The sequence below is a fragment of the Chlamydomonas reinhardtii genome, chromosome 6 (genome assembly GCF_000002595.2).
Source record: "Chlamydomonas reinhardtii strain CC-503 cw92 mt+ chromosome 6, whole genome shotgun sequence".
Lineage (NCBI taxonomy): Eukaryota > Viridiplantae > Chlorophyta > Chlorophyceae > Chlamydomonadales > Chlamydomonadaceae > Chlamydomonas > Chlamydomonas reinhardtii.
In genome coordinates, this window is record NC_057009.1 from 4037481 (window position 1) to 4061173 (window position 23693).

Here is a 23693-nt window from a genome sequence, read left to right on the forward strand (position 1 = left end):
CGATCTCCCGCCCCCCCCCCCACCCCACCCCCCCCCACCCCCCCACCCCCCCACCCTCAGCGTGACAGCGACGCCGACCTCGCTCCACCCACGCCCCACCCACCACCACCAACATAATGAAGCGCAGCGCTAACTACTCCGGCTACGTCCAGAGCTCGGATAGCTGGGCTCAGGGGCTAAGTTCCAATCCCTGGCCGGTAAAACCCATTCCTCAAGTGCCAGGTCCAATCCAATCCACGGAGGGGTGACGGACGCTGGGACCAATTCAATACCATACCACCCCTCTGCCATGCACGCGTGTGTGCGCCTCGGCAGTCGACCACGCCGTGGATATGAACCGACACTGTTTATCGACACCACAAAGTAAGCGCTAGGACGATTGAGCGCAGGCGGTAGTGCCGAAGACTCGCTCGCTGGTGTGTGGCAAAGGCGCAAGCAGGCGTCTCAGGGCCGAGTTGCAAAGTGATCGCTGGCCGGTTTTGCAGCACCCGAAGCGGCCCTCACGGTTAACGCTTCAGCGCGCCACGTGCATGCAGCAGCTAGCGACGCGCAGCGGCGCCAGCAGCAGCAGCAGCAGCAGCGCGAACGCAGGGGCCAGCAGCCAAGAGTTTTGCTTCCTCCACGACCTGCGTTTTGTAGCTTGTTACATAGATTGTATCTGTACATGTAAGCTGCCATCAACTCGTTGCTTGCATGCGCAGGTCGCGACCGACCCCGGGTGCATTGTACTACGTCGTGCAGTACCTGTGGCGACTTGTTTTGCTGTCTGGGCTAGCTTTGTTATCACCTGCAAGCATAGACAGCCACTCCTTTTGAACCGAGATACGGTCATACTGGAAACGGTCAGTAGGGCTCATCTGCCAAAGGGCGCGAGCTGCACATACCGTTTCTAATCCTCTAAGGGTATATCCGTGACGAGCTCTTCAAAGTTCTATTAAGTCTTGTACCACTCATTGAGTGAAGCGTTTGCGAGTATGCTGCGCCATCCTCTCCCGCACCACGGAGCGCAAATGCCCCCTGGTGCTATGCAAGGTCCTCCAGCAGCCTTGATTGGAGACCAGGAGCTGCTCTCGGAAGTTCTAAAGGCGAGTTTTGGGCGCTGAGGCGGGTTGGCCGGGCTTGTACTTCGTTCTCCATAGCTCATTGCCAAAATGGTTCTCTACGTAGTTGCTTATTGATCGAGCACCTTGCTTTGCATTCTTAGTTGCGCTGTGGCCTAAGCGGTGCCGCTGCGTCCTGAGCTGCTGCGGCTCCGTTTCTCGCCTGCAGCAACTACCCTGTGCACTTCATGGAGTGATACACTTCCAGCTTGGTCGCGGTGTGCTTAGATAGGTCAAAAGCCCCCAGCCGCTGCGATCCAGTAGAGTGCGGGCCATGTCTCAGCCGGAAACTCGTCCTTCTGCGCTTGATTGACCCCTGCGCGTGCAGAGCATAGTCGTCAGCGCTTGAGCCAGACCGCAGTAGGCTGCGTTTAGCTGATGCTCGACTAGGTGTCGGTCTCGCTCGGACTTTCACACCGCCGCCGCCGGAACCTGCTCGTCAAACCCGTGGCTGGTTCTCCCGACAGGTTCAGAACAAGATCTTCTACCTGGACCTGAAGGAGAATGGACGTGGAAAGTACATCAAGATTGCAGAGAAGGGTGCGCAGACACGTACGGGGACAGTCGGTGGGGTCAGAGTAACCGCGCGGGGCCAGCAGCAGGACCCACGAGTGCGTGAAGGACCGCGTTGCGACCATCAGGGTCCCCCTCCGGGTTGCCAGGGTGCATGGCCCCTGCATACGTGAGGGCAGTGCGTGCTGCGGACATATCGCGGACTCATTGCTCGCTTCGATGGAGTGGCGTGCTGCCGTACCTTGGGTGCGCGGGTGTTAATGGTTGAGGACGGAGTCAGTTTAATGGCAGCAGCAGGTGGCTGCTGGTTGTATGGATGGGGCGGCGGGGGAGTGAAGGGCACGTTCACCAAGCGATGGGCACGGTGACGGCTTCCAGAGTCTGACTGCTCGCTTGAGCCTTCTTGGTGTGTGATGGTGGTGCTGCTGCGAGCAACACGTATACCCGCCTGGATGGATGGCGTTGTCACTGCCGTATGCATGCGTGCGTGCGTGCAAGGCCTCAACAAGCAACGCGACGCACCGCCGCGTTGGAAGCGTATGTGCGTGCTGGGGACATGCATGGTCACAGACATGCAGACCCACCGCCGCGCCCAGTTCTTGATAGATGCACGTTATGCATCCGCCGTACGAAGTTGTTACTGCTGCAGCAAATAAACTGCCCTGTGCTCGGGTTACATGCATGCTCTGATAACTCCTAATTCCCACCATCCACTCGCTCATAATCACACATACGTACATCACCAGTAGCTACCGCTGCTGGACGGACCCTCAATCCATCCAAAGTGACTGCTGCCCGCTGCCCGCGCCGTCTGCGGTGTCTAGACGGCTGGCTGGGTCAACATTACTATTACGCACACATAATAACGCAAGGGGACGGACATTACTTCAGACCTTGAATTAATAAGAACGAATGCGCCGCGAACGCCTATCTACATACCGTGTTTCGGCTGCGTGCGTGGGTGCATCGCATTAATCGCATGGCTGCACCGCCATCAAGCACACACGTGCACTTGCTAACAATAAACAGCACTACTGCTGCTCTTAATATAATTTCATGCACTGGGTTGCAGGCAAGTACCGGCCCAAGAGCAGCGTGGTTGTTCCGCTCTCCGGCCTGCACAGCTTCATCCAGCTGTTTGACTTCTACATGAACACCGAGGGGTGAGTACTTGATTGACTTCCTGCTGCCTCTGCGTATGCATTCTGAGTCTCTGGGCTGCAAAACTTGACTTCGGTCGTCCGGTTTCATCAGCAATACGTACGGAGAGTGTACGGACAGCAGTAGTCGTGCGTGCCAGGTTTTGCACGCCGTTGCTTGCTTTTATCTTGCGCGGTTTCTGCTGGATGGTAGTCTATCTGTGGCGCTCATTTCATGTAATGTAGCAGTGCGTGCAAAGCCTGCATGTGTTTATAACGCATTATGAACGCATACTGTAGCGACATAATGTATACACATATGCATGTAACGGCAAACTCACTCTAACCATGATGCTTGTGTTACAGCTGCGCTCTGCGTGTGCATGCGCTAGCACGTTGTTTGCTTTCTGCCATCAACAGCTACGGTACATAGATCAGCAGCAAACCGTATTTTTTTTGCAGAATCGGTATCTGTGTGCTGCCCAAACATAGCTAGCTGCTTAATAACAGGTGGACAGGTGGTAGATAGCAAACATACGCATGCCTAAAAATCCAAGCGTCGCGCAGACACGTTGCTCTACTCGCTCGCCCAACAGCAGAGCGAGATAGAGACGTGTGCGTACGTGCTCATCTCTACATAGCTAATTCTCTCCCCGCATTATTAATGGCTGGTAGGTTGCATGCATTACTGCCGCTTGCCTGCTGCTCACATGTACGTGTGTGCAGCCCTGGGCCGCAGTCACGCGATGTGGTGGTGGAGTCCAAGGTGTTCAACTTCAGCTGCGGTGAGAACGACCGCGGCCGCTTCCTGCGCATCTTCGAGAGCGGCGGCGGCTACCCTGCGGGCGGATCCAGCCTCATGGTGCCCGCCGGGTGGGGCAACGCTAACGTACGTACGTGCATAGCATACATGCTGTGTGTGTGTGTGTGTGTGTGTGTGTGTGTGTGTGTGTGTGTGTGTGTGTGTGTGTGTGTGTGTGTGTGTGTGTGTGTGTGTGTGTGTATGTGTATGTGTGTGTGTGTGTGCACGTGTGTGTGTATGGTATGTGTGACTACGGTTTCCACGGTTATTCTGCCAGATCACGTGAATCGTGTAACTGGTATAACCAACGACAGGGCTCTCAATCGAGGGCTGCCGTGACGCGTATGTGTGTGTGTGTGTTTTACGTGTGTGTATATATATGTGTGTGTATGTGTACGTGCGTATATATATAGGGCTAGCTAGATAGAATGCATAGCCTGCGTCCGTCTTTATTTTGTCTTGATCGATGACGTCCATTCGTGCACCGTCACGATGAATAGCAGGTGTGCCATGACTGTACAAGCTGCTGCGCTAGCGCCAGACCCATGTGTCATTTTCAAATTAACAGTACAGCGTGCGCGTGCGCATGCGGCGGGCGCCACAGCACGCAGTTGACAAGCAAGAGGCCAGCAGCAGTAGCTAGTTGCAAGGTCGCACATGCATGGTGATCGATAGGTATATTTGCATGTGCACATCAATCAACTGCATACGTTGCTGCTGTTTGCACTGCGCTGCATGCTTTGGGTTCTTTTATTTACCTTGCTTGCTTGTCTGCCTGCATGCGCACCGTGACAAATCCTTGCTTGCCTGTAATAACACTTCGGATCGTACGATGTATGGCCGGGTGCATGTATGCCTTGTGGACTAATAATAATGCGATGTCAATTATGCCACATATATACAGATTCGCGCCTTCCGCGAGAGCTTTGAGAAGATCGCCAACTGGCTCGGCCAGACGGGCATGCCGGTGCGTGCGTGCGTGGGCCACTAGCTGGTGATCGCCTGCATGCTGCTTGCCTGTGGGATGACCGGGAGTTGTCGGTGATATTAGTTACCCGGCGCGGCTGCGGCTGCTGAGCAGTGATGCGGTTGGGTGTGATGTATGGTATTTGACGTTTGCACTCCGACGTACGGCCCAACGAACCATGCGTGTCACCAGTGCTGCTGCTGCATAGTGCCTACCCTGCTGCAAGGCTAGCTACGGCTGGCGCGGCCGCCGCAATATACTATCAAAGGATACCGCAGTAGCATCTGTGCTGACGTACGCAGATCAAGCGCGATAGACAGACCTGCCCGCCGCCACCTTCCGCTAGCTATAACTCTCCATCCGTCCATGCCTTGCCCAGCCATGCATGTCATGCCCACGTCTGCCCCCTCGTTCCCTGAATCTCTTAGTTTCTTCGCCTCAACTGCTGCTGCAATAATCAAGCATCTATCTTGCAACGGCCGCAGACCGTGGACATGTCCAGCGGCCTGGCGCTGACCTCGGCTCCGGACGCGGTGACGCTGGACGTGAGCAAGGAGGGCGGCCCGGTGCTGTCGGTGGGCTCCAAACACTTCTTCTTCGACGCCCGCATGAATGACCGCGGCCGGTACCTGAAGATCAAGGAGGTGTCTGGTAACATGAAGACGCTGCTGGTGGTTCCCGCACACGCCGTGGCGCAGTTCCAGGAGGCAATCAGCATCGCCATGATGGCGCCGCCGCGCCCCGACAATGAGGCGGCTGGCGGCGGCAACGGCGGCGGCGGCATGCAGGGAGGATCTGGCGGCATGGGGCCGGGCGGCATGGGCCCTGGAGGCATGGGCCCTGGAGGCATGGGCCCTGGAGGCATGGGGCCAGGAGGCATGGGGCCAGGAGGCATGGGGCCAGGAGGCATGGGCCCTGGAGGCATGGGCCCGGGAGGCATGGGCATGGGTGGCGGGCCCGGCGGCCCGCAGCAGGGTGTGCCGGGCGGCCCCGGCGGGTTACCGGCGGCGATGCAGCAGGCGTAGCTGGAGTGCTGCTCGCGGCTGCCCCGCCCGCCGCCCGCCCCGCCCATGCACGTTCCGGCCCTGAAGAGTGGAAGGCGGCGCGGAGGCAGCTCCGTCCTGCTGGCCATGAAGCTAGCGCTGTATGTTGCTCCCGGGCTAGCGCCGGCCACGAGGCGTGGCTAGCGTGGCATGGCTTGCTTGCGCTGCGGCAGCTGCGGGTGTCGTGGCTGGGGGCCCAAAACACATAAGCAGTCACCGTACTTACGTCAAGCCAGGAGCTAGCGCCCGCTTGCGACGCGGATGGGCCGCAGTAGCCAAGGTGTGTTGATCTCAACGATATGATGCAAGAGATGCTGTCTAACTTCCTTCGTTCCTGCTGTTCTATCTTTCTGAGTTGCGTTCGCATGTGAATGTGACTGACCCCAGTTGGTCGGTGCGACGGACCGAGCACGCACACATGCGGGCATGTTTGGGCAGGTGGGATCGCTGTCAGCTAGACAGAAGAAAACGCATGATGAATCGTGTACGCACGCGGCAAGACATCTGGTAATGGTCGAGTGACGCCCACTACTAACAAGAATAAGCCCCATGCATGCTGCGGGCGGCGGCGGTACGGGCGGCCTCATCCGGAATTGGGAACACAGGTTGCCTTTCTTACAAGCATGGTTAGAATGCGCATGCGCACTGTGCGGTCCGTACTAAGCTAGGTTTGATTTGACCGGGACTACGAATGAACCGGTGCCACATTTGTGCGCCCCTAAATGAAGCAATAAGCTTTCACTCGCGTGCACGCACCGTCGTTATGCGCACTGCTGCTGCCTTTATGTGTATGGTTGGGCTCAACGTACGGAAGGACGTGGACGGGTGTAGGCTCGCTTTTTCATGAAACAACAATCAACATGTATGAGTGTGTGGAGGGCACGGCCAGGGGAGCTGATGATGGGCGTAAAAGCAAAACCACTGGCAAGCTGCTGGAGCCGTCTACGCTAACGATTAAGCGTGTGGCTGCATTTAGCTCGGTCGGCGCCAACTTGGCGATACATACAAGCCTAGCTGGACACCTGCTGGTATGCGTTTGTGGCGATTGCGTGTATGTGCGTGTGTGCGCACGCCTCTTTCGTGCTGCCAGCCCGCCGGATTAAGGGGTGGATGGATGGATGCGTGTGGGTCGGTCGGGTGCAGCGGCGATCGCTGGAATGCCGTGGCGACCAGCCACGGCGGGACTCATGTATGCCGTTTGTTGAGTGCGTGCGTGGCAAGGTAGGGCGGGCGAGACTTCGGTGCGTGGCCCTGCTGATCGACGCGCTTGCATGGGAGCGAGTACGCCCAAACAAGTTGATGCTATGGACGGACGAATGGACAAAGTTATCCACGCTAGCTAGCTAGCCAGTTTGCGTCGTTAGCTGCTGGCATTGATTGTTGGCGTGCTTGCAACCCATGGTTTGGATTTGGTTGACTGGGAACGATGCGCCTGGCTGGGTTGCAGCGTTGCATGCATGTATATATATAAAATGCTCGCCGATACGCTACGCACTTGCTTCCAATGTCACCTGCGCCCGCCCGCGCATAGCGTGTCGCGGTAACTACCCGTGACTTGTCATCATGCTCGCTCACTTGGTGGTAAGTGCTGAGTGGAAGGGGCGCCTTCCGTAATGCGGCCACATGAGCGTGCCCCCGGCGGCACGCATGCATGCATGCGCCAGCCCTGACGTGATGCACGCGTTGCTGCAAGCTTGCTTGGTGCTTGCTCATCAGTGTGGCCTTGTTAGCTATCCGGCGAGATGCAGGAGCAGTGAATGCGCTGCTGTCCACATTCAAAGCAGTCAACCTGTTGGTCATTGACGAGCAGGATTGAGGCAGGCGCGAAGGTCTGCTGAAAGCGCGTGATGATAGATATGCCGCTTGCTGATACGTGCGTGTGCAAGCTTGGGTGTTGCACCCGGGGTGGCCACGACGACGACGTGAGTCGCCAGCATGCCGAGCATATTCGCCTCTGCTACTGCGTGCATATGCGCGACGGTAAATGGATCTGCACTGTAAAGGCACGGTAGGAGCTGCCAGGTACCGCCGCACCTGCTTACAGTATTAGTGCTGGCACTGCTAACGCATCAATGGCGTTCGGGGTGGTGCTGGGTGTGTAGCTTGGGGAGTTAACCCCACAAGTTAACCCTCTGCCTGGAGATTCGGAGTGATGTTCAGGCTAACAGCATCAGGCACGGACGACACGATCAACAGGTAAAGGCGCCGAGCTGCTGGCTTGCATGCATGGTGCTTGCCACCCAGTCGATATGTCGAGCAACAAGCGCCGTGTGGACTGTTGATGAGGAGGTAGGGGAGCTTCGTCCTAAGCCCGACTTTACACGAGCGATTGTCATTATTTGCGGCGGCGCAGGGCCTGTCGGCGGGAGCAAAGCAGGGCCTACCTGTCGGCGGCAGCGGAGGTGCAAGGCCTGGCGCGCGGCGGCGGCGCAGGGCCTGGCGACGGCGGTCGTGGCCCTGGGCCCAGCAGTGGCGGAGTGCATGTGCGTAGCGGAGGGGGCATGCATGTGCGTAGCGAGCGGAGGGGGCTGGCATACATGGCCACGCGGAGGAGAGCGCGGCGTTGCAAGAGAAGAGGTGCCGGCGCGCAGGTTGAGAGCTGCCGGCGGTGTCTGGCTGGCGGTCTTCGCTGGCAAGCACGGCGTGGCACGGCGGTGTGTGGTGTGTGTGTGTGTGTGTGTGTGTGTGTGTGTGTGTGTGTGTGTGTGTGTGTGTGTGTGTGTGTGTGTGTGTGTGTGTGTGTGTGTGTGTGTGTGTGTGTGTGTGTGTGTGTGTGTGTGTGTGACTACGGTTTCCACGGTTATATGTGCGTGTGTGTGTGTGTGTGTGTGTGTGTGTGTGCGTGTGTGTGTATGTGTGGTCAGCAGCACGGATACAGGCATGTAACGGCATGGCCCCACGCACAGCTCACTTGTGCGCGCGCGGCGGAGGGCGGTCGACGTAAGGTGTCCCTGCAGGTATGGAGAACATGTGTAATACCGGTATTGGGAACCGTTCCCTTTGCCCCTGTGGCCCTACGCCTGTCAAGGTGCCACCATCAATCAGCATCAATCGCCGCTGTGCCATCCATCCACCAGTTAATGATGACATATTATTAGGTAGCCGGGCAGATACGCGCACCTTGGGTACCGTACATGATCGTTCACGCACTCTGCGTGGCCCGTTCCCATCCACCTCACGCTGTCGGCCGCTGGAGGCAGAAGCCATGAAGCAAGGGCCCGTGGGGCCTGCCCTCCAGTGCCATGCGGGTGGTCGGCACGGGCGATGCATGCATGACCGATGTATGGCTGCGGGCATGCGGCCAGGGGCATGCTGAGACAGTACAGTTTCCATGCATTGCGTCGTGTTACAATTTGTGAGGGCGGCTCCGCCGCCGGAGAGGGTACCTGCAAGCAGAGAACTGAGGTCTTCGTGCGGGGTTGGGAGGGCGAGCCCGAACCGCCGTGTAGCCACGCAAAGATAGAGCGTAGCCAGGGACGACGGCGTCAGTACTGACAGAACGAAACTCGCAAAGTAGCGAGCGCGACACAGCGCTCTGCTACTTAACCGGGCCCACCGCCCATGCCGCGCATGGGCCCCAAACAACAAACACACACACGCCACGCCCCTTCGGGGCCCACAACTGTGCACACTCCGAGCGCAGGAAACCTTGGTTTCCGACAACTCGCTGCGCTCGAGCGGAAACCATCAGTTGCCTGCATGCTGCTGGGGGCCGCCGTGGGAGTTCCAGGACGGAAATCACGGAATGCAGCACAACGTGTAGTATAGACAGCTAGGCCGCAGGTCTCCTTACAACCCAACCCCGCAGTCCGACCAGCTGTCGGACCGATTGGGCCCATGCAAGGCTCTATCTCGCCATCATTACCACGTTTTCAACCGAAGCTAAGCAACAACGAACGCCTTGCTCTTCAGTCTCCACACATGCATACGGTACACACACGTAAGCAGCGTTGGCATGCACCACGTCCCGCCAACCTCGGAAACTACATAAAACCATCCTGCTACCGCACTTGCTCGCGTTTAACGTACGCACACACCGTGGAGTCTTTGCGCTTATTTCTCCTTGTGCCCTTGAACACAGGCAGGGGATCTCATTCTCCAGCCGCCGTGAATGCTTTCCCCGCCACCAAGCACCCTGCGGCACACAAGCACACAGACGCGCGCGCCTTGCTTTATTGCACATCGTATCCACCCATCCAGCAATCGTGGTTGCGCCCTACCGCACGTGTCCCGCACACGCCCACGCAGGCATCCCGCCTCAGCACGGGACACTGTACTAATTATGTACCATCCCCATTCCTAAGGCACTGCACGTATGTATGTACACTCTCTCATTGACTACCAACCTGTACCCTTCCCATCCACAGTATAAATAAGCAGCTTGAATCTGCAATTCTGCATGTGTGCAGCAGGTGCGTCGCTTTGCATCCACTGCACCCATGCTACCTAACCACCTGCGCCCATTCCTAACCATACGTCCACATACCCACAGCATGTCCCGACATAAAACCCACTCGGACGAACGCCATGAACGTTCGTAAGCTGCCGACTCATGCATTTATGCTTTAAGCTATGCGCCTCCTGCTGCACCCGAAAAGTTAAGACAGTCTGCCCGCCGGGCTCCACTACAAACTCCTGCTGGGCCACTTCTAGTAAGCGTGCACTGCAAGGTAGCGAGTGGGGCGGCGGTTCCCGCCAGCATGTGTACGATACGTGCGGTTGCTTCTGTACGTCCTCCCCATTCTCTTCTCCGAGCACGTAGTCCATCACTTCATGTCGCACGCGACCCTGCCGCACTTTCAGCTGCTACGCGTGCGCTCAAGAGCGCTTGGGTTCCCTGCTAACGGACCCCCGGGCTATGCCATGCAAGCAAGCAAGCAAAATGGCCATCAACAATTGCAACTTATGATCTGAATAATAATGCACGTTGTCGCCCCAGCAGTGGCAGCCAGGCCTGCAGCCCGCCATGGCGGCGGCCAGAGGCTGGATGAATGGCACTTCTGGATCTCGCACTGCACTGCTCGGGGCGGGCAGGTAGGTCTGATGGTCCTTTCGATTGGTCTGCTGATGTATGAAGCGGTCGCCGTTGAAAGAATGCAAATCACAAAAATGTGTCGATGCTGCCGCGACCCTGCACTGCCTATCTAAGCCTTGGGCAACACTGCGGGGCCACAGCAGCAACAACGGGAAAACATAAGCATTTAGCATGAGCACCGCGTGCACACGTGTTCTGAAAGCACACACGCAAGTCCACCGCGAGTGCGCGCTGCTGCCGCGAACAAGATAGCTAGCAGCTAGCTAGGTAGAAGCTAAGGCTCCCCTGGCGTGTAGCCCTAGCTGTGGCTAGCTAGCGCGCGCACACCCCCCAGCAGCAGTGGCGTACACGCTCACCGTTTTGGAAGTAGTTGGAGTCTCCCACGACATTGCCTGCCTGGCGGTAGCGGCACACCACCACCTTGCACTGCCCCGGCGCGGGGAAGCCGGGGAATGAGTAGCTGGCAGACGCCATGCCGCAGCCCAGCCGCGACGTCGCCCTCCACACAATCTGCACGCACGCGGCAATTTTGCACGTCGGACAACATGATGTCCATGCATAGGTAGAATGAAGCAGCTTTTGAGGGCCGCCCTCAAATCCCTCCGTTCTCCGCTTTGGACCGGCAACTGCTTTCGCGTGGCAGTGCTTGAACCGGACTTGCGTGGATTTCTGAGACACACACACACACACGCACACACACACACACACACACATACACACACACACACACACACACACACACACACACACACACGCGGAGCTAGGAATCGTGGGAGTGCCTAGGCCTCACGGTACCATGAGCACACGCATGGGTTTGCACCCTTGAGAGCGTGTGGACACTGATCCCCCCTCAAGGTTAGAGTAGCGGGGGTTGCGCGATTTCCGGTTGGTGAGGCCAGCGCCTTACAGCAGCAGGTATGCGAGATAACTTCAGGTAACATCCGTAAACCGTCGCTTTGCTGCATCGCGTACATTGCCTTTGCGCAATGGTTTCCTTGTGCTCTTAAACACTCTCTCTCACACACACACACGCACACACACACACACACACACACACATACACACAACGCATGCACACGCACCTGCGTGAAGTGTCCGACCACGCGGCCAGTGGAGTAAGAGTCTGTGTAGGGCGTGCTGGTGAACTTGTAGTACGACACCTGGGGTGTGCGGAAGAGGGCGGCGGGGGGCAGGGGCAACAACTGAGCAAGGCTGTGCATTTCATGCTGGCAGAGGCCGTAGAAGCTCGCTTGCAGATGGCCCTCCCGATCCCCAACCTGCACTTCCACGTGGTCACACGCTATCTACGCATGTGCAAGCAGGCCCCATCCAACACAGCCACAGCCGCACGCAGCCACAACCACAACCCACGCACGCACCTCGTTGTACCAGGAAGTAATGCCGGGCGCACACGTCAGCGGTGTGCGCGGGTAGCCAGCCGACATGTACAGGTTCTCACCTGCGGCCACACATACACACACACACAATATTATTACGGCAGCGTTCGTACACCCATGCCATGGCAGTCTGCTGCGCGTACACGCCTGCCGCCTACAGTGTACACGCGTGCACAGCAGATATGCAGCCAGCTTATAAGCAAGCAACCCACCGAAGCGGGTCGCCGAGAAGCCGGGCGGCTGCGTGGCGTGGATGAGCGTGCAGCCCAAGCCTGCGAGCACCTCGGCGTAGGCCTGCGCGTCCGCCGCCAGAGCCGCGTCCCACTGCAGCGCCGGCACCCCGCCGTGTGCAGCGCGGTAGGAGTTGTGGAGGTCGAGCGCGGCCTGGGCGTCGGGGCAGCCGGAGCCGTCCAGAGTGACGCCGCTGCCACCCGTGGGAACAGGGGCGGGAGGGCCAGGCGATGGAGGGGAAGGGCTGGGAGGAGGGGGGGAGGGGGGCGGCGGCGAGGGGGGAGGAGAGTCGACGGGTGGGGGTGGCGAGGGAGGGGGCGAGTCGGGCGGCGGAGGCGAGGGAGGAGGAGGGCTAGGGGGAGGCGAGTCCGGGGGCGGAGGCGAGGGAGGCGGAGGGGGAGGGGGCGACGGCGAAGGCACTACGTCAGGCGGGGGGCTGGGCGGGGGAGGGCTGGGTGGAGGCGGGGACGGAGGAGGGGGCGAGGGCGGCGGCGGCACAGGAGGGGGAGGAGAGGGGGGCGGAGGAGGGGGAGGAGAGGGGGGCGGAGGAGAGGGCGGCGGCGGGCTAGGAGGGCTAGGGCTAGGCGGGGAGCTAGCGGCCTCTGTCGCTCCATCAACCACGGTTGGCAATGCGCCCGGCCGTGGTGAGGGCGGCGCAGGTGACGGCGGCAGCGGCGAAGGGGGCGCGCTAACTTGCCTAGGCGACGGCGCGGGAGGTGGTGACTTCTTGTTGCGGACCGCCTTGCCGCCTCCGCCTGTTGCGGGGGGCGAGGGTGGCGGACTCGGTGGCTTCTTGGCCTTCACCTTCTTCTGCAGCAGGTGCCTGTGTTGGTGCGTGTGCTCCTCCTGGTCACCTGCACATCGGGGGGTGGGCACAACACGGTGGGCGCGGAGGGTGAAGGGCCTTGGGAAGCGGGTAGGGCATCGTGCTACACGCGGTTGTATGTGCGACGGCGACCGCCGAATGGTCGCATGTTACGTTGGCGGTGCTCCCGGCAGGCGCTTCCCAGGTGTGCCGCGGGAGCGACGGTAGCAGAGCATGAGCACCGGTATATCGTGGATGGGGCGCGGGTAGCCAAACGAATCCCATCAAACAGATACCCAGAGGGGGGACAGCACGACCTATCGCTGGGTTGCGGTGTCCCTTCGTTTGACGTGTCTCTGAGCCTCCTCCGGGTTGCTAAAGTCCCCGCATGTCGCAAGGCCATTCGCTTTCTAGAGTGCCGACTTCGCATGCCCGGTAAGGGCATCGTGGCACTGCTGCCATTGAGTCCCTCCCGCCCGATAGGCTGCTCCTCGCACACGGGAGCCGCAGAAAGCAGCAGCAGCAGTACAGAGCGGGACGGGACGGGACAGTCCAGGTACGCCGTGTGGGACCATGCGCCAGTCAAGCGCGTCCGCCGACTAGGCAGCTCTATCTGGCTCTATACAATGGTAAGGGCGCAGGGCTGCTTGTTTGGCGCGTGCGGCAGCTGATCTCCTAATAGAGCTGCTGCGATCTCTTGTTAGGGGCCTTCGTCGCCGCACCCTAATCGAATGCCCCCGCCACGGACCCACGGTGCAGGCAGCGTATTGCCACGGCGTCAACCGCAGTGTCTAACCCGCCGTCGCTCGGTCCATCACCCCCCGTAACCACATTTAAGCAAGCCGTATTGCGCGCTTCTTCGGGACTCCGTGCATGCATATCCGTGTGCGCGTGGGCCGCTGCATGCTGGCGCGGGGGTTCAGGCGGGGTGTGGTGAGGTGTGTGCGGCTGACTAAAGCACTAATTGACCAGCGCGGCTTACGCGCGCCGGCAAGGGGGAGTTTGACTATCAGCATCTTAATAGTCTACGTGGTGTTGTGCAAAGCAGCTGCACGGCGAAACAACGCTGCGATAGGAGACAGCCCATGCCCCGCGTCGGCTGGATTGTTATCGGGAATGTATGGACTAGCACGCAGACTATCGATAACACACTGGGGGCATGGATTTGCAGAGGCCCACGGTCTTGGGTAGGACAGACAGAGAGCAATTGAGCCATACGAGCCTATAGCACTCGCACAACCATCGCCCCCCTGTGCGTGCGAAATTTTTATGTTATCCTCTTCGAAGTGCTAAACGGGGGCGCCAGCTCACGCGAGCAACCCACCTCGCCACTCGACCTCGCCGAGCGCCGACACGCAAACTAGCACCAGCACCAGAACAAGCACACATGTCTGCACAGCTCCTCGTAGCATGGCTCCGCTCCGTAAAAAGCCACAGGCCGCAAGCTCAGCACTAGTCAGCGTCCTCGCGTCTACCCTGAGTAACTCAGCATCAAGGTTTGATGTAATACTGTAATACGAGCAGGACTGCAGCGCCTGTTTGACTACTAAGCGCGAACAAAGTCCGCCCGCCTTCGTCGGTTTCTGAAGCGGCCAAGGGCCTTCCGCTACGAAGGTTTTCAGAACTGTCTGGGAAATATTGTATAAAGTAAATTAAGGTCCAGTAATGGCCTTAAGGTGAAATGCGTCCGCTGCGGCCTTCCAGCGGCTTTCCTGTGGATGTCCCAGGATGTCCCATTCCTGTGTAGCGACGGGGTAGCGCCCTTTGCGGCCCTTCAGGTGAATGGCACATCGGCCGCGTTTCCTGGATAGCATCAATATTAAGCTGCAACTTATTACGTTTGCAGCTGGCTGCCCTTCATGACTAGGAACGAGGTAGAGAGGCACCGCGCCTGGGTGTGACTTGTCCAAACCCGCCACGTTGCAGCCCGGCTGCCTCTTGGGCTGCCCGAACCAAGCCGGCCCGCCAGGTTTCACGCCAGGCGTCCCTCTTCCCCCGTGCCGCCAACGGTGTCATATCCAAGATGGATCCAGTGGACCGCGATGGCGCCTTGCCATGCGCGTCTGAGGCACAAGCCTCGATTCGCGGCAGGTGTGGCCGTAGCTGCGTGCAACTGCGTTCGGTAAGTGAGCCGCCCTTCTGGCGCCGCTGCTCAGCTGCTGTCGTGGAGTGGTGGTCCATCCTCCAACATGAATTAAAATCTTACATTGCAGAGACGCCACAAACATATGGGAAAACTCCAGGACCTCCACGTGCCCCAAACTCACAACTGCAACCGTCATGCGTACAAATCCGCTCAATGCAATCCTCTAGCTCATCCGTACAGACGACAAAATCGATCCCGAAATGTCCGGGTGTTACTGCTGGCGGCAGCAGTTGCTTTCTCAAACGCCTCGCGCCGCCATCGGCCACGGGGGCGCGTCATTATTCAGCTCTCGTCAACCTACAGACCGCGCTCAAACCGATAATCCGACGACGTTCGGCGCCTCACATTGATGGTGCGCCTAATGGCCACCTGCATCCCAACTTCCCGGTTAACTGGGCCCACTCCAAGCCCACTCCACAACGCCTTGGTCGGCTTCTGAACGCCTGCAGCACACGACCAGGCCTCCTCCCGTCACCGTTGGCAGCACACCCTGAACCAGGCGCCGCCAGCTGCAACTGCTGCTGCCGACGCTCGCAGCTGCTGCCGCTGCTCTTTCAAGCCAGGTGTTTAGGTGATAACGGTGGGGCGCTCGCGGCCGGTGAACTTCTGCAGCTGAGACAGCTCCAGGGCCACCTGAGAGCGCAACAGCAGGGCCAGGACACAACAGCAGTCAGCCACGTGTCGACTTATCCCGCCTTCGCGTGTGCACCTGTGTGTGCGCCCATCAGCTTGCCACCGTCACCACAGCATCCATTTGCACCCGTCCGCCCCCTCCCCCACCCCCTCCCCCTCCCCTAACCTCCCCTAACCTGCCCTCCAAAGCACCTCCCTACCTGGATGATGGGCCCCAGCGCCACCTGCGCGTCCAGCATGAGCTTGGCGGGGTCGGCCGTGTACTGCTCGATGTACATGCGGATGGTGGCGCCACTGCTGCCAGTGCCCGACAGGCGGAAGATGATGCGGGAGCCATCTGTGTGTGTCAAGGTGGCGCAACGGGTTGGGTGCAGGGGTGACTCCGTAGCGTTGGGTCTGGTGGGCACGTCGCTGGGGAGCAGGAAGCCGCCAGGAGCCAGCCATCCGTAAAGGCTTGGAGCACGCACGGTTCCGCCTCGAAGCGACAAAAAACACACCCTCCCCGCCGAGCCCTCACCCCTCCGGCGCCTCTCACCTGTGAACACGAAGCGCAGGCCCTGCTTGGAGGCCTTGGAGCCGTCAATGGGGTCCGTGTACTCAAAGTCGTCGGCGGTGGCCAGCGTGAACTCGCCGATCTTGTCTCCGGCCTTGGACTTGGCGATCACGTCGCGCAGGTGCGCCACCATCTTGTCGGCATCGGCGCTGGCGCACTCCTCGTAATCGTAGCGGCTGCGGGCGTGAGGGTGCGGACAGGTGGCAATGTTACCGCGCCACGCTTCGTACCCGTAACACCACCTCTGCCCCGGCCGATCTGTCTCGCCTCCCCTCTTCCTTGCCCCTCCTTCCTGGGCCCCCACGCCCCTGCCCCACGCGAAACCCCACTCAGTGCCCTCCCCATCTGCGCACGCACCTGAAGAAGTTGCGGCCGTACTGCTTCCAGTGCTCGGTGCACACGTCCGCCACCGTCACCAGCTTGCCGCCCTCCGGCACGTCCTTGTTGCGGTAGGCCAGGATGGACAGCCACGCCAGCACCGCGAACAGGCCGTCCTTCTCGCGGATGTGGTCGCCGCCCGTGCCGAACGACTCCTCACCGCACACAGAGCACTTGCCTGCGTGAAAGGGTTGGGGTGGGTGGGTGGATTGGTTGGCGGATGGAGCAAGGTTTGATGAAGACGGCAAGCAGGTGATCAGCCCTTCCTCCAGGTTCCAGACGCGACAAGGAAACAATACAACGCCGTACAACGGCATGCACACCCACACCCACAGGGACACACATACCCATGCACACACCCACAGGGACACACACACACACACACGCCCACGCCCTCCCCCCAACGCAAACGTGCACACACGCACCCGCGTCCATCAGGTTGCCAAAGAACTTCCAGCCGGTGGGCGTCTCAAAGAACGGCACATTGAGCGCAGCGGCCACACGGTCCAGAGCGCCCGAGGTGGGCATGGAGCGGGCAACACCCTGGGGTGGGCAGGCGGGGTGGGGGGTTACATTCATGACTAGTTAAGGAAGTGTAGACGGTAGACGTTGGTGGCGTTCGGGGCGGGGTTGGGAGGAGGTAGCGGCCGGGGAAGTGTCGAAAGACGTGGCAAAGGCAGCATCCCGTGTGAGCCACGAGTGTGAGTAGGCTGCTCCAATCAGCCCCTCCCGCCAGCCCGCACCATCCCTGCGCCCCGCCCTTTCGCTGCCCCCCGCCCCTCACTATTGCTCGTCGCGCTCCCCGCCCCGCCCTCCTACAGACTCCCAGCCCAGCCGCCCGCCTTTAGCCCTCCCGCCCTCCCTCATCACCCCCACCTTGAGGCCGCCCTTGAAGTAGGGGATGCAGGCCTGGGCGTTGGCGGCGATGAGCGCCACCGAGTCGCTGGGGTTCACAAAGAACTTGTGGCCCAGCACCATGTTGCGGTCGCCGTCGCCGTCCGAGGCGGCGCCGAAGGCGGGAGCCTCGTCCGCCCACATGATCTTCACCTGTGAGTGCGTTCAAGGCAAGGTGGGGTGGGGCGCATGGGAGGCGAGGAAAGCTTAGTCGAGATACGCAGGCGATACACGGGCCGTGCTATGCTTCCACCAAGTCCGTGTAGTGTCAGAGTGATGCGGTGCAGCCGCCGCACCGAGCTGGCTGCCCCGCCCCGCTCACCCTCCCCAGCCCAAACCCCGTTCCCCAGCTCCGCAAACCCTGCTCCCCCTTCGCTTGCACTTTGCTTCCCTTCCCCACCCCCAACCCTCCTCTCACGTGGCCCTTGCCCTGCTCTAATCCCAGGCATAAGCTTCGCCCCCGCAGCACGAAGCTCAATCCAGCCATGCCCGCAGGTTGCTCCGCCTCCACTCCCTCTACTTCCCACGCCCCAATCAACACCTCTCGTTGTTGGACGCCAAACACCTCCCCCCTTCGGCGCCTTTCTTCCCCGCCCTCCTTCGACCCGCCCTCCTCCCTTCGGTGCCGCCCGCCGTTGTCACTGCCCACTGCAATAGAGCGTGCCCCACCCCTCTCTCACCAGCTCCTCGGCGTAGGTGAGGTTGGGGTCGGGGTGGCCGCCGTTGAAGTCGGGCGAGGGCACGCCGTTCAGCACCGCGGAGGCGGGGGCGCCCAGCTCCTGCGGTGTGTCAGGTCAGGGAGGGAGGGAGAGCAGGGGAGACAGTCAGCGTTGAGGGCGCGACACACCGCTGGCCGCGGTACCTTCCATGCCTACGGGGCAGGGCACTCTTGTCTGTTCGCCTCGTGTGTTGCTGTGTTGCGGCCACACTTTCGCCGACCTGCCTCTACCCTCTTCCTTTTCTGCATCCAGCGCGCCCGCACCACGGCGTATCAGCCGCCGCGGCAGCTGCATTTCTCACGTCATACGCTCCGATTGACAAGTCTTAGCTGCATATCGTTGCGACCTGTCCCTCCAAAACTGCGCTGTTGCTCCTTCTGCTCCGGCTGACCCCGTTATAAACGATTCCGCCTTCCACTCCCATCCTTCACTGTGTACCACAGACTGACGCTTGGACGGCAGTGTGGGGCGCCGCAGCCGCTCTCCGGCGTCCTCACCTGCTCGCCCTGCCCTTGCTCCCTGCCCTTGCTCCCTGCCCTTGCTCCCTGCCCTCGCTCCAACCCCTCCATCCACCCAGCTTCGCCCCTCCCGCAAACTCCACCAATCCACCCACACACCCACCACCGCCTCCCCACCCACGCACCCACCTCCACCAGGATGCGCTTGGCATAGGGGCCGGTGACGGCGTGCATGGCGTCGAACACCATGGTGAAGTCCTTGCGGCTGAGGAACTTCTTCAGCAGCGCAAAGTCAAACACCTCCTTCAGCTGCGCCAGGTAGTCGGCCACCGGGTCCACCACCTCCACCTCGAACTCGCCGAACTTGGTCACGCCCACCTGCGTGCGTGCGTTGTGTGGCGCGGCGCAAGCAGCAACAATGAATAGCGCCCACGTCCACGTCACGTGACGCCACGCGGCTTTGTGAGCCCTGGGCCTGGGCCGCACGTACACGCGCGCACGCACACCCACGCGCACACGCATGCGTATCTACCCGGTTTCCCTCCCACACACAAACCGTCTGGGCGGGTTTCGTTTTGTTGTTCTTTAACACACACACACACACACACACACACACACACACACACACACACACACACACACACACACACACACACGCACGCGCACACACACACACATACACACACACACACTTGTACAGCCACCACGCTCGCACCTTCGACAGGTCGACGTCGGGGATGTCGGCCATGTTGAGCGTGGCCACCTTGGAGGTCTCGCCAAAGATCTTGTCGGTGATGCGCTCCGGCGCGGGCTCGCCGCTGTTGTAGTTGAACTTGATGCCGAAGTCGTTCTCCGGGCCGCCGGGGTTGTGGCTGGCAGACATGATCAGGCCGCCTGGGAGGGAGCGGGCGGGTGGACAGGTGGGTGGGTGCGTGGGTGGGCGGGTAGGCCGATGCCGCTAAAGGTGAGAGACGCTGGTACAGACGCTGCTGCACGGGAGTTGTTTGCTGGCGGTGTGTACCGTTTCGGCATCACGGAGCGCAATCTGATGGTGCGAGTGATCGCGCGTGCCACACGTTTCCACACGTTTGACACGACCCCACCAGCCCAGCCCCGACTGTGACGTGACTGCCCCCAGGGCTGGGTGCCGTCTGTCGAGGAAACCGTGCTGTGCCTCGCGCATTACATCCCTTTTCCTGCGCCAGCGCTTCAACGCTTGCAATTCGCTCCCGCGTGGCTGCGGCCGCTGTCTGTGGAGTCCAAGGGCCCGACACCGCGTGTCGTGCATCAGCTTCCGGCACCTGCGCAACACCCATCCCCCGCCCCGGACCCCCCCCCTCTTCCCCGCCGTTCCCGCCCCGCCAGTCCTCCCCCGCTCGCCCGACCCGCCCAACGCTGCCCCTGAGCTCCTCACCGTACAGGTGGCGGCGGCGGATGAGGGCGGAGGCGGCGGGGGTGGCCATCAGCGCGTCCTGGCCCACGACCACCTTCTTAAAGCCGTTACCGGCAGCCAGCTTGATAATGATCTGAGCCGCCTCCTTGCCGTAGTAGCGGCCGTCACCGCCCAGGCCCAGGCTCTTGCCGTTCACCTCATCGCCCAGCGCGTTGAAGAGCGACTGGACCCAGTTGGCGAGGTAGTTCGGCTGCATGAACTCCTTCGTCTTCTTCCGGAGACCCGAAGTACCGGTCTTCTGGCCCTCATAGGGCTTGGTGGGGACCGGCTTGACGGTCACGCCCTGCAGACCCCAGCAAAGCGCGTTGTAACGATACCTTTCCGCGGGAAGGTGAAGCTGTCCGGTCGGGATGTGATCGAACCCCGACCCAGACCGATTTGGGCTTACCGCGACAGGCGCCATTGAAGCAGAGCCACGGACGGATGTGCCGCGACGAACTCCGGTGAAGGGAACTGCGGACTTGGCAGACCTGCTTGCCACGAATCACGATTGCAAGGAACGGATAAGGGGTCGCGAAAGGTTCTATAAGCACAATACCTGCCCGAAACGGCATATGGCCTCTATCGAGTGGTTCGAGGTCAACAAATGCAACGGTTCGCATGGGGAGCGCAGCAGTAGGGTCGGAGCCCCTCGCCTCGCTCGCGCGGCGCGCACCAACACGGCACTCGCCTGGGCACCGAGGCGCGCGACGTGTGGACCTTCGAGCTGAGCATCATGGCGACTAACTATGTCGTCTGCAGAGCGTCGCAGAACCAAGTCAGAAAATGAGCGGTGTGGGCACCGAATGCCCCATGCGCGGATACACGCTCGATGACCATGTCGAGTGAGCCATTACATTGTCGATAGTATCTCTTTCACTTGAAAATCACACGAACTCTAAGCGGGCCAACTGGTGCTGAGCAAAGTTACTATCTGTCGACATTTCTTGTGCTTTCCTCGATTTACAAATGTCGCTCGCTCTCCCAGGCAGCTCACAAGTGTTGTTTGCGAAATGCAGGCGTCAACAGGCGCGGGTGAGGGGCCTGGCTTGCCCGCTAGGGTTCACATACGCCAGCAAACACCAGCTGAAGCCTGCGCGCTTTTAATATCCATAGGTATGCATTCGCAACTCGCCAGTGGTGATCTTCACTCGTCGAGGTAAGCGAGGTAACGAGTAATGACGTGGAAGGGCCTAGATCTCATGAGAACGAGCTGCGCAGGCCAGCCGGCGCGGGCACTGCCGGAGAAGGCGGCGGGTAGCACGATAGACATCAAAAAGCTGTCGGACATCATCACGGCGCAGGCGCTCGACGGCGGGGAACGTGAGTTGCGACTGAGGGGTCGACGCGTGGGGTTCTCCGCGAGTCGTCGGAGCTCACGCCGGACCTGACCCCAGCGGAGTGGCGACACTGCTGTATCGGGGCACATTCGATAGAGGAGTGGAACTGCGACTACCAGCAATGTAGTGGTCATTTCGTGGGCAAGCCGAAGGAGTGCACCTGATGAGGTGCAGTGAGCGTGGGCTTGTGTGGGCCTGCGCCAACCCAACCTAACTTTCCACTCGATACCAACCCCACTTTATATCACCATTGCACTTACAAACGTACACATTGGCTGACTGGCTCACAGAGCAATACAAGCTGGAGGAGCTGGCCAAGGCGCTGGGCGAGCCGCTGGCGGTGGTGCGCAACATGGCGTTCCGGCAGAAGGCGCTGCTGGGGCTGGAGGCGGCGGAGCTCAAGGCCAAGATTGAGGAGGTCGCCAAGATCGTTGACGTGAGCTGCGGGCTGATGTGGGAGGGACGTTTACTTGTTTGTGTAGCGTTTGTGTGTAGGGGACTTATGGGGAAAAGGGGGAAAGACTGCAGCGGAGGGCCGTGCGGGGATGGGGCACGGGGAGAGAGGCAGGTAATAACAAATCTGGTGGGGCAGCGGGGCATACCGGGCAGCAGGATAGCACGGCACTGCAGCCGCCGTTGATAAGCGTATACCAGCGAAGGGCACACGTTGTCACAGCAAACGCATTATTCCACGAGATCCGCCTCACCCCATGACGGTCTAACCTGGCTCACGTCACCTACTAGTGGGCTGGAAGGTGGCCGCAGCTGCGTGCTGCCGCGGCAGCTGCAGCCGCAACCGCCACCATCCAACATTTGTTGATAAAGCTTGGGATTGAATGGAAGACCGGACCTCTCAGTAGCCGCATCCCGTCCCGCCGTCCCTGCTGACAGTCCTCGTCGTCCCTGCCTCGCATGCATCCCCTGCCACCCGCTCCTAACCGCCCGCAGGTGTCGTACGAGAAGGCGCGGCAGATGGCGGTCATCCAGCCGCTGCTGCTGACGGAGACGCAGAAGCAGGCTGAGGCACTGTCCTACGGGCTGCGCATCATCTGCCATGACCTAAAGGCGCCCCGGGAGGAGATCGTTGACATCATCATCAACAACCCCACGCTGCTGCACGGCCGCAGCATGCGCCTGTCCGCTGCCGACATGGCGCACCTGGCGCTGCTGCGCGTGCCGAAGGGCCGCATCGTGGACTGAGCGGTGTGCCTCCGGCAGCGGCGAGGGCTGTAACCGTTGGGGAGGGCCGGTGTCGGCAGTGGACGCTGCGGCGCGCGGGTGAGCAGCGGCGGCTGGTGGGCTATGGAGTGGCACTTGGCGGATCAACGCGCGTTTGCAAGCGCGGGTGGGGAGTTGCTCTGTATATGTGAGCCGCTGTGTTGACCCCGCTGTATGGACCATACAAGCGCCTGAGGCTGGTTGGCTCGCAAGTCGTCGCACGACAGAGGAGCTGTGGATGGCGGCACTCGTTACCCACCCGAAGGCAGCGCCATACGTGTGCCGCCCAACTGGCTGCTGAGCCCCGTCTCAACATGGTGGGGATGGCTGACACCCTTGCCCCTTGTATCTATACGGTACATGTAATTTGATGTGTTCTCCAGTTTGTGTATCGAACATGTTTCAATTATCCGGACTGCATGGCTGCATGTGGTGCGTGGATACATCGTGGTTCAGGAGGGAAGATGTGTCGTGGAGTGAGGATGTCGGAATGTAACCAGCCTGATGCATGAGTGGGCACGATGTGGGCACTGGGTAGCAACGGAGCACTGCACGGTGCTCTTCAGCAGCTTCCTTCCTGTAACGCTGTAGCTTCCCTCAATCCGACGCAAGTGAACCGTGAACAGGGGTGAACGCGCCCCTGGCGGCCTGGCTATGCAAAGGGGAGGGGAGGGGAGGGGGTGTGACAGGGGAATGTGCTAGCCGTTGCTAGCCAAGTGAAGGAGCAAGCCAGCAAGGGCGCTTGATGGTACTGAGAATGCAAGAAGCCGCGCAGCACCCATCTCTTCGTGGGTGCCAAAGGACCACACTTGTCAGCCCGGTATGGCAGTGTGAATCAATGGTCAGCAGGGACACGGCGGCTCGGCGTCGAGAGGGAAGCTAGAGGGAGA

The 23693-nt window shown here is 60.4% G+C and overlaps 4 protein-coding genes across 5 annotated transcripts; 2 read left to right on the forward strand and 2 right to left on the reverse strand.

The window, feature by feature from the left end:
• Positions 1-355: 355 nt before the first annotated feature.
• Positions 356-7577, forward strand: CHLRE_06g278208v5 (uncharacterized protein). The gene is made up of 6 exons (XM_043063139.1): positions 356-1085; positions 1568-1640; positions 2686-2776; positions 3479-3641; positions 4459-4521; positions 5007-7577. The coding sequence occupies exons 1-6, from the start codon at positions 1011-1013 to the stop codon at positions 5544-5546; spliced, it is 1005 nt and encodes a 334-aa protein (XP_042923843.1). The 5' UTR covers positions 356-1010; the 3' UTR covers positions 5547-7577.
• A 962-nt stretch (positions 7578-8539) lies between these two features.
• Positions 8540-14695, reverse strand: CHLRE_06g278209v5 (uncharacterized protein). Of its 2 annotated transcripts, XM_043063141.1 has the most exons (7): positions 14357-14695; positions 12925-13081; positions 12209-12471; positions 11979-12058; positions 11682-11759; positions 10956-11109; positions 8540-10725 (listed from the first exon to the last, which is right to left on the reverse strand). In XM_043063141.1, exons 1-7 carry the CDS (start codon positions 14442-14444, stop codon positions 10709-10711), a joined length of 837 nt encoding a protein of 278 aa, XP_042923844.1. In that variant the 5' UTR covers positions 14445-14695; the 3' UTR covers positions 8540-10708. The 2 variants fall into 2 exon arrangements, with proteins under 2 accessions (XP_042923844.1, XP_042923845.1); XM_043063140.1 differs by having other exon boundaries at positions 12209-13081.
• Positions 14696-15219: 524 nt separating this feature from the next.
• CHLRE_06g278210v5 (uncharacterized protein) lies at positions 15220-21015 on the reverse strand. Its single transcript, XM_001697939.2, has 12 exons — positions 20937-21015; positions 20655-20736; positions 20228-20549; positions 19529-19707; positions 19003-19191; positions 18317-18415; positions 17619-17789; positions 17168-17285; positions 16722-16920; positions 16347-16540; positions 16012-16148; positions 15220-15811 (listed from the first exon to the last, which is right to left on the reverse strand). The coding sequence occupies exons 1-12, from the start codon at positions 20981-20983 to the stop codon at positions 15746-15748; spliced, it is 1803 nt and encodes a 600-aa protein (XP_001697991.1). The 5' UTR covers positions 20984-21015; the 3' UTR covers positions 15220-15745.
• Positions 21016-21115: 100 nt separating this feature from the next.
• On the forward strand, positions 21116-23398 carry CHLRE_06g278211v5 (uncharacterized protein). Its single transcript, XM_001698020.2, has 5 exons — positions 21116-21280; positions 21362-21404; positions 21467-21568; positions 21876-22021; positions 22534-23398. The coding sequence occupies exons 1-5, from the start codon at positions 21215-21217 to the stop codon at positions 22783-22785; spliced, it is 609 nt and encodes a 202-aa protein (XP_001698072.1). The 5' UTR covers positions 21116-21214; the 3' UTR covers positions 22786-23398.
• Positions 23399-23693: the final 295 nt, after the last annotated feature.

Excerpts from the sequence above, each read along its gene's own strand:
- CHLRE_06g278211v5 (XM_001698020.2), top strand. The coding sequence starts at position 21,215 with ATGTCGCTCGCTCTCCCAGGCAGCTCACAAGTGTTGTTTGCGAAATGC. Across the intron at positions 21,405-21,466 it reads GGTGATCTTCACTCGTCGAG|GCCAGCCGGCGCGGGCACTG; the intron begins GTAAGCGAGGTA and ends CGAGCTGCGCAG. Across the intron at positions 21,569-21,875 it reads GGCGCTCGACGGCGGGGAAC|AGCAATACAAGCTGGAGGAG; the intron begins GTGAGTTGCGAC and ends ACTGGCTCACAG.
- CHLRE_06g278210v5 (XM_001697939.2), bottom strand. The coding sequence starts at position 20,983 with ATGATGCTCAGCTCGAAGGTCCACACGTCGCGCGCCTCGGTGCCCAG. Across the intron at positions 18,416-19,002 it reads CCAAGCGCATCCTGGTGGAG|GAGCTGGGCGCCCCCGCCTC; the intron begins GTGGGTGCGTGG and ends GACACACCGCAG. Across the intron at positions 16,149-16,346 it reads CCTGCGCTTCGTGTTCACAG|ATGGCTCCCGCATCATCTTC; the intron begins GTGAGAGGCGCC and ends TGACACACACAG.
- CHLRE_06g278209v5 (XM_043063140.1), bottom strand. The coding sequence starts at position 14,444 with ATGCTACGAGGAGCTGTGCAGACATGTGTGCTTGTTCTGGTGCTGGTG. Across the intron at positions 12,059-12,208 it reads CTTCTCGGCGACCCGCTTCG|GTGAGAACCTGTACATGTCG; the intron begins GTGGGTTGCTTG and ends GTGTGGCCGCAG. Across the intron at positions 11,110-11,681 it reads TGGTCGGACACTTCACGCAG|ATTGTGTGGAGGGCGACGTC; the intron begins GTGCGTGTGCAT and ends GCGTGCGTGCAG.
- CHLRE_06g278208v5 (XM_043063139.1), top strand. The coding sequence starts at position 1,011 with ATGCCCCCTGGTGCTATGCAAGGTCCTCCAGCAGCCTTGATTGGAGAC. Across the intron at positions 1,086-1,567 it reads TGCTCTCGGAAGTTCTAAAG|GTTCAGAACAAGATCTTCTA; the intron begins GCGAGTTTTGGG and ends TTCTCCCGACAG. Across the intron at positions 4,522-5,006 it reads TCGGCCAGACGGGCATGCCG|ACCGTGGACATGTCCAGCGG; the intron begins GTGCGTGCGTGC and ends CAACGGCCGCAG.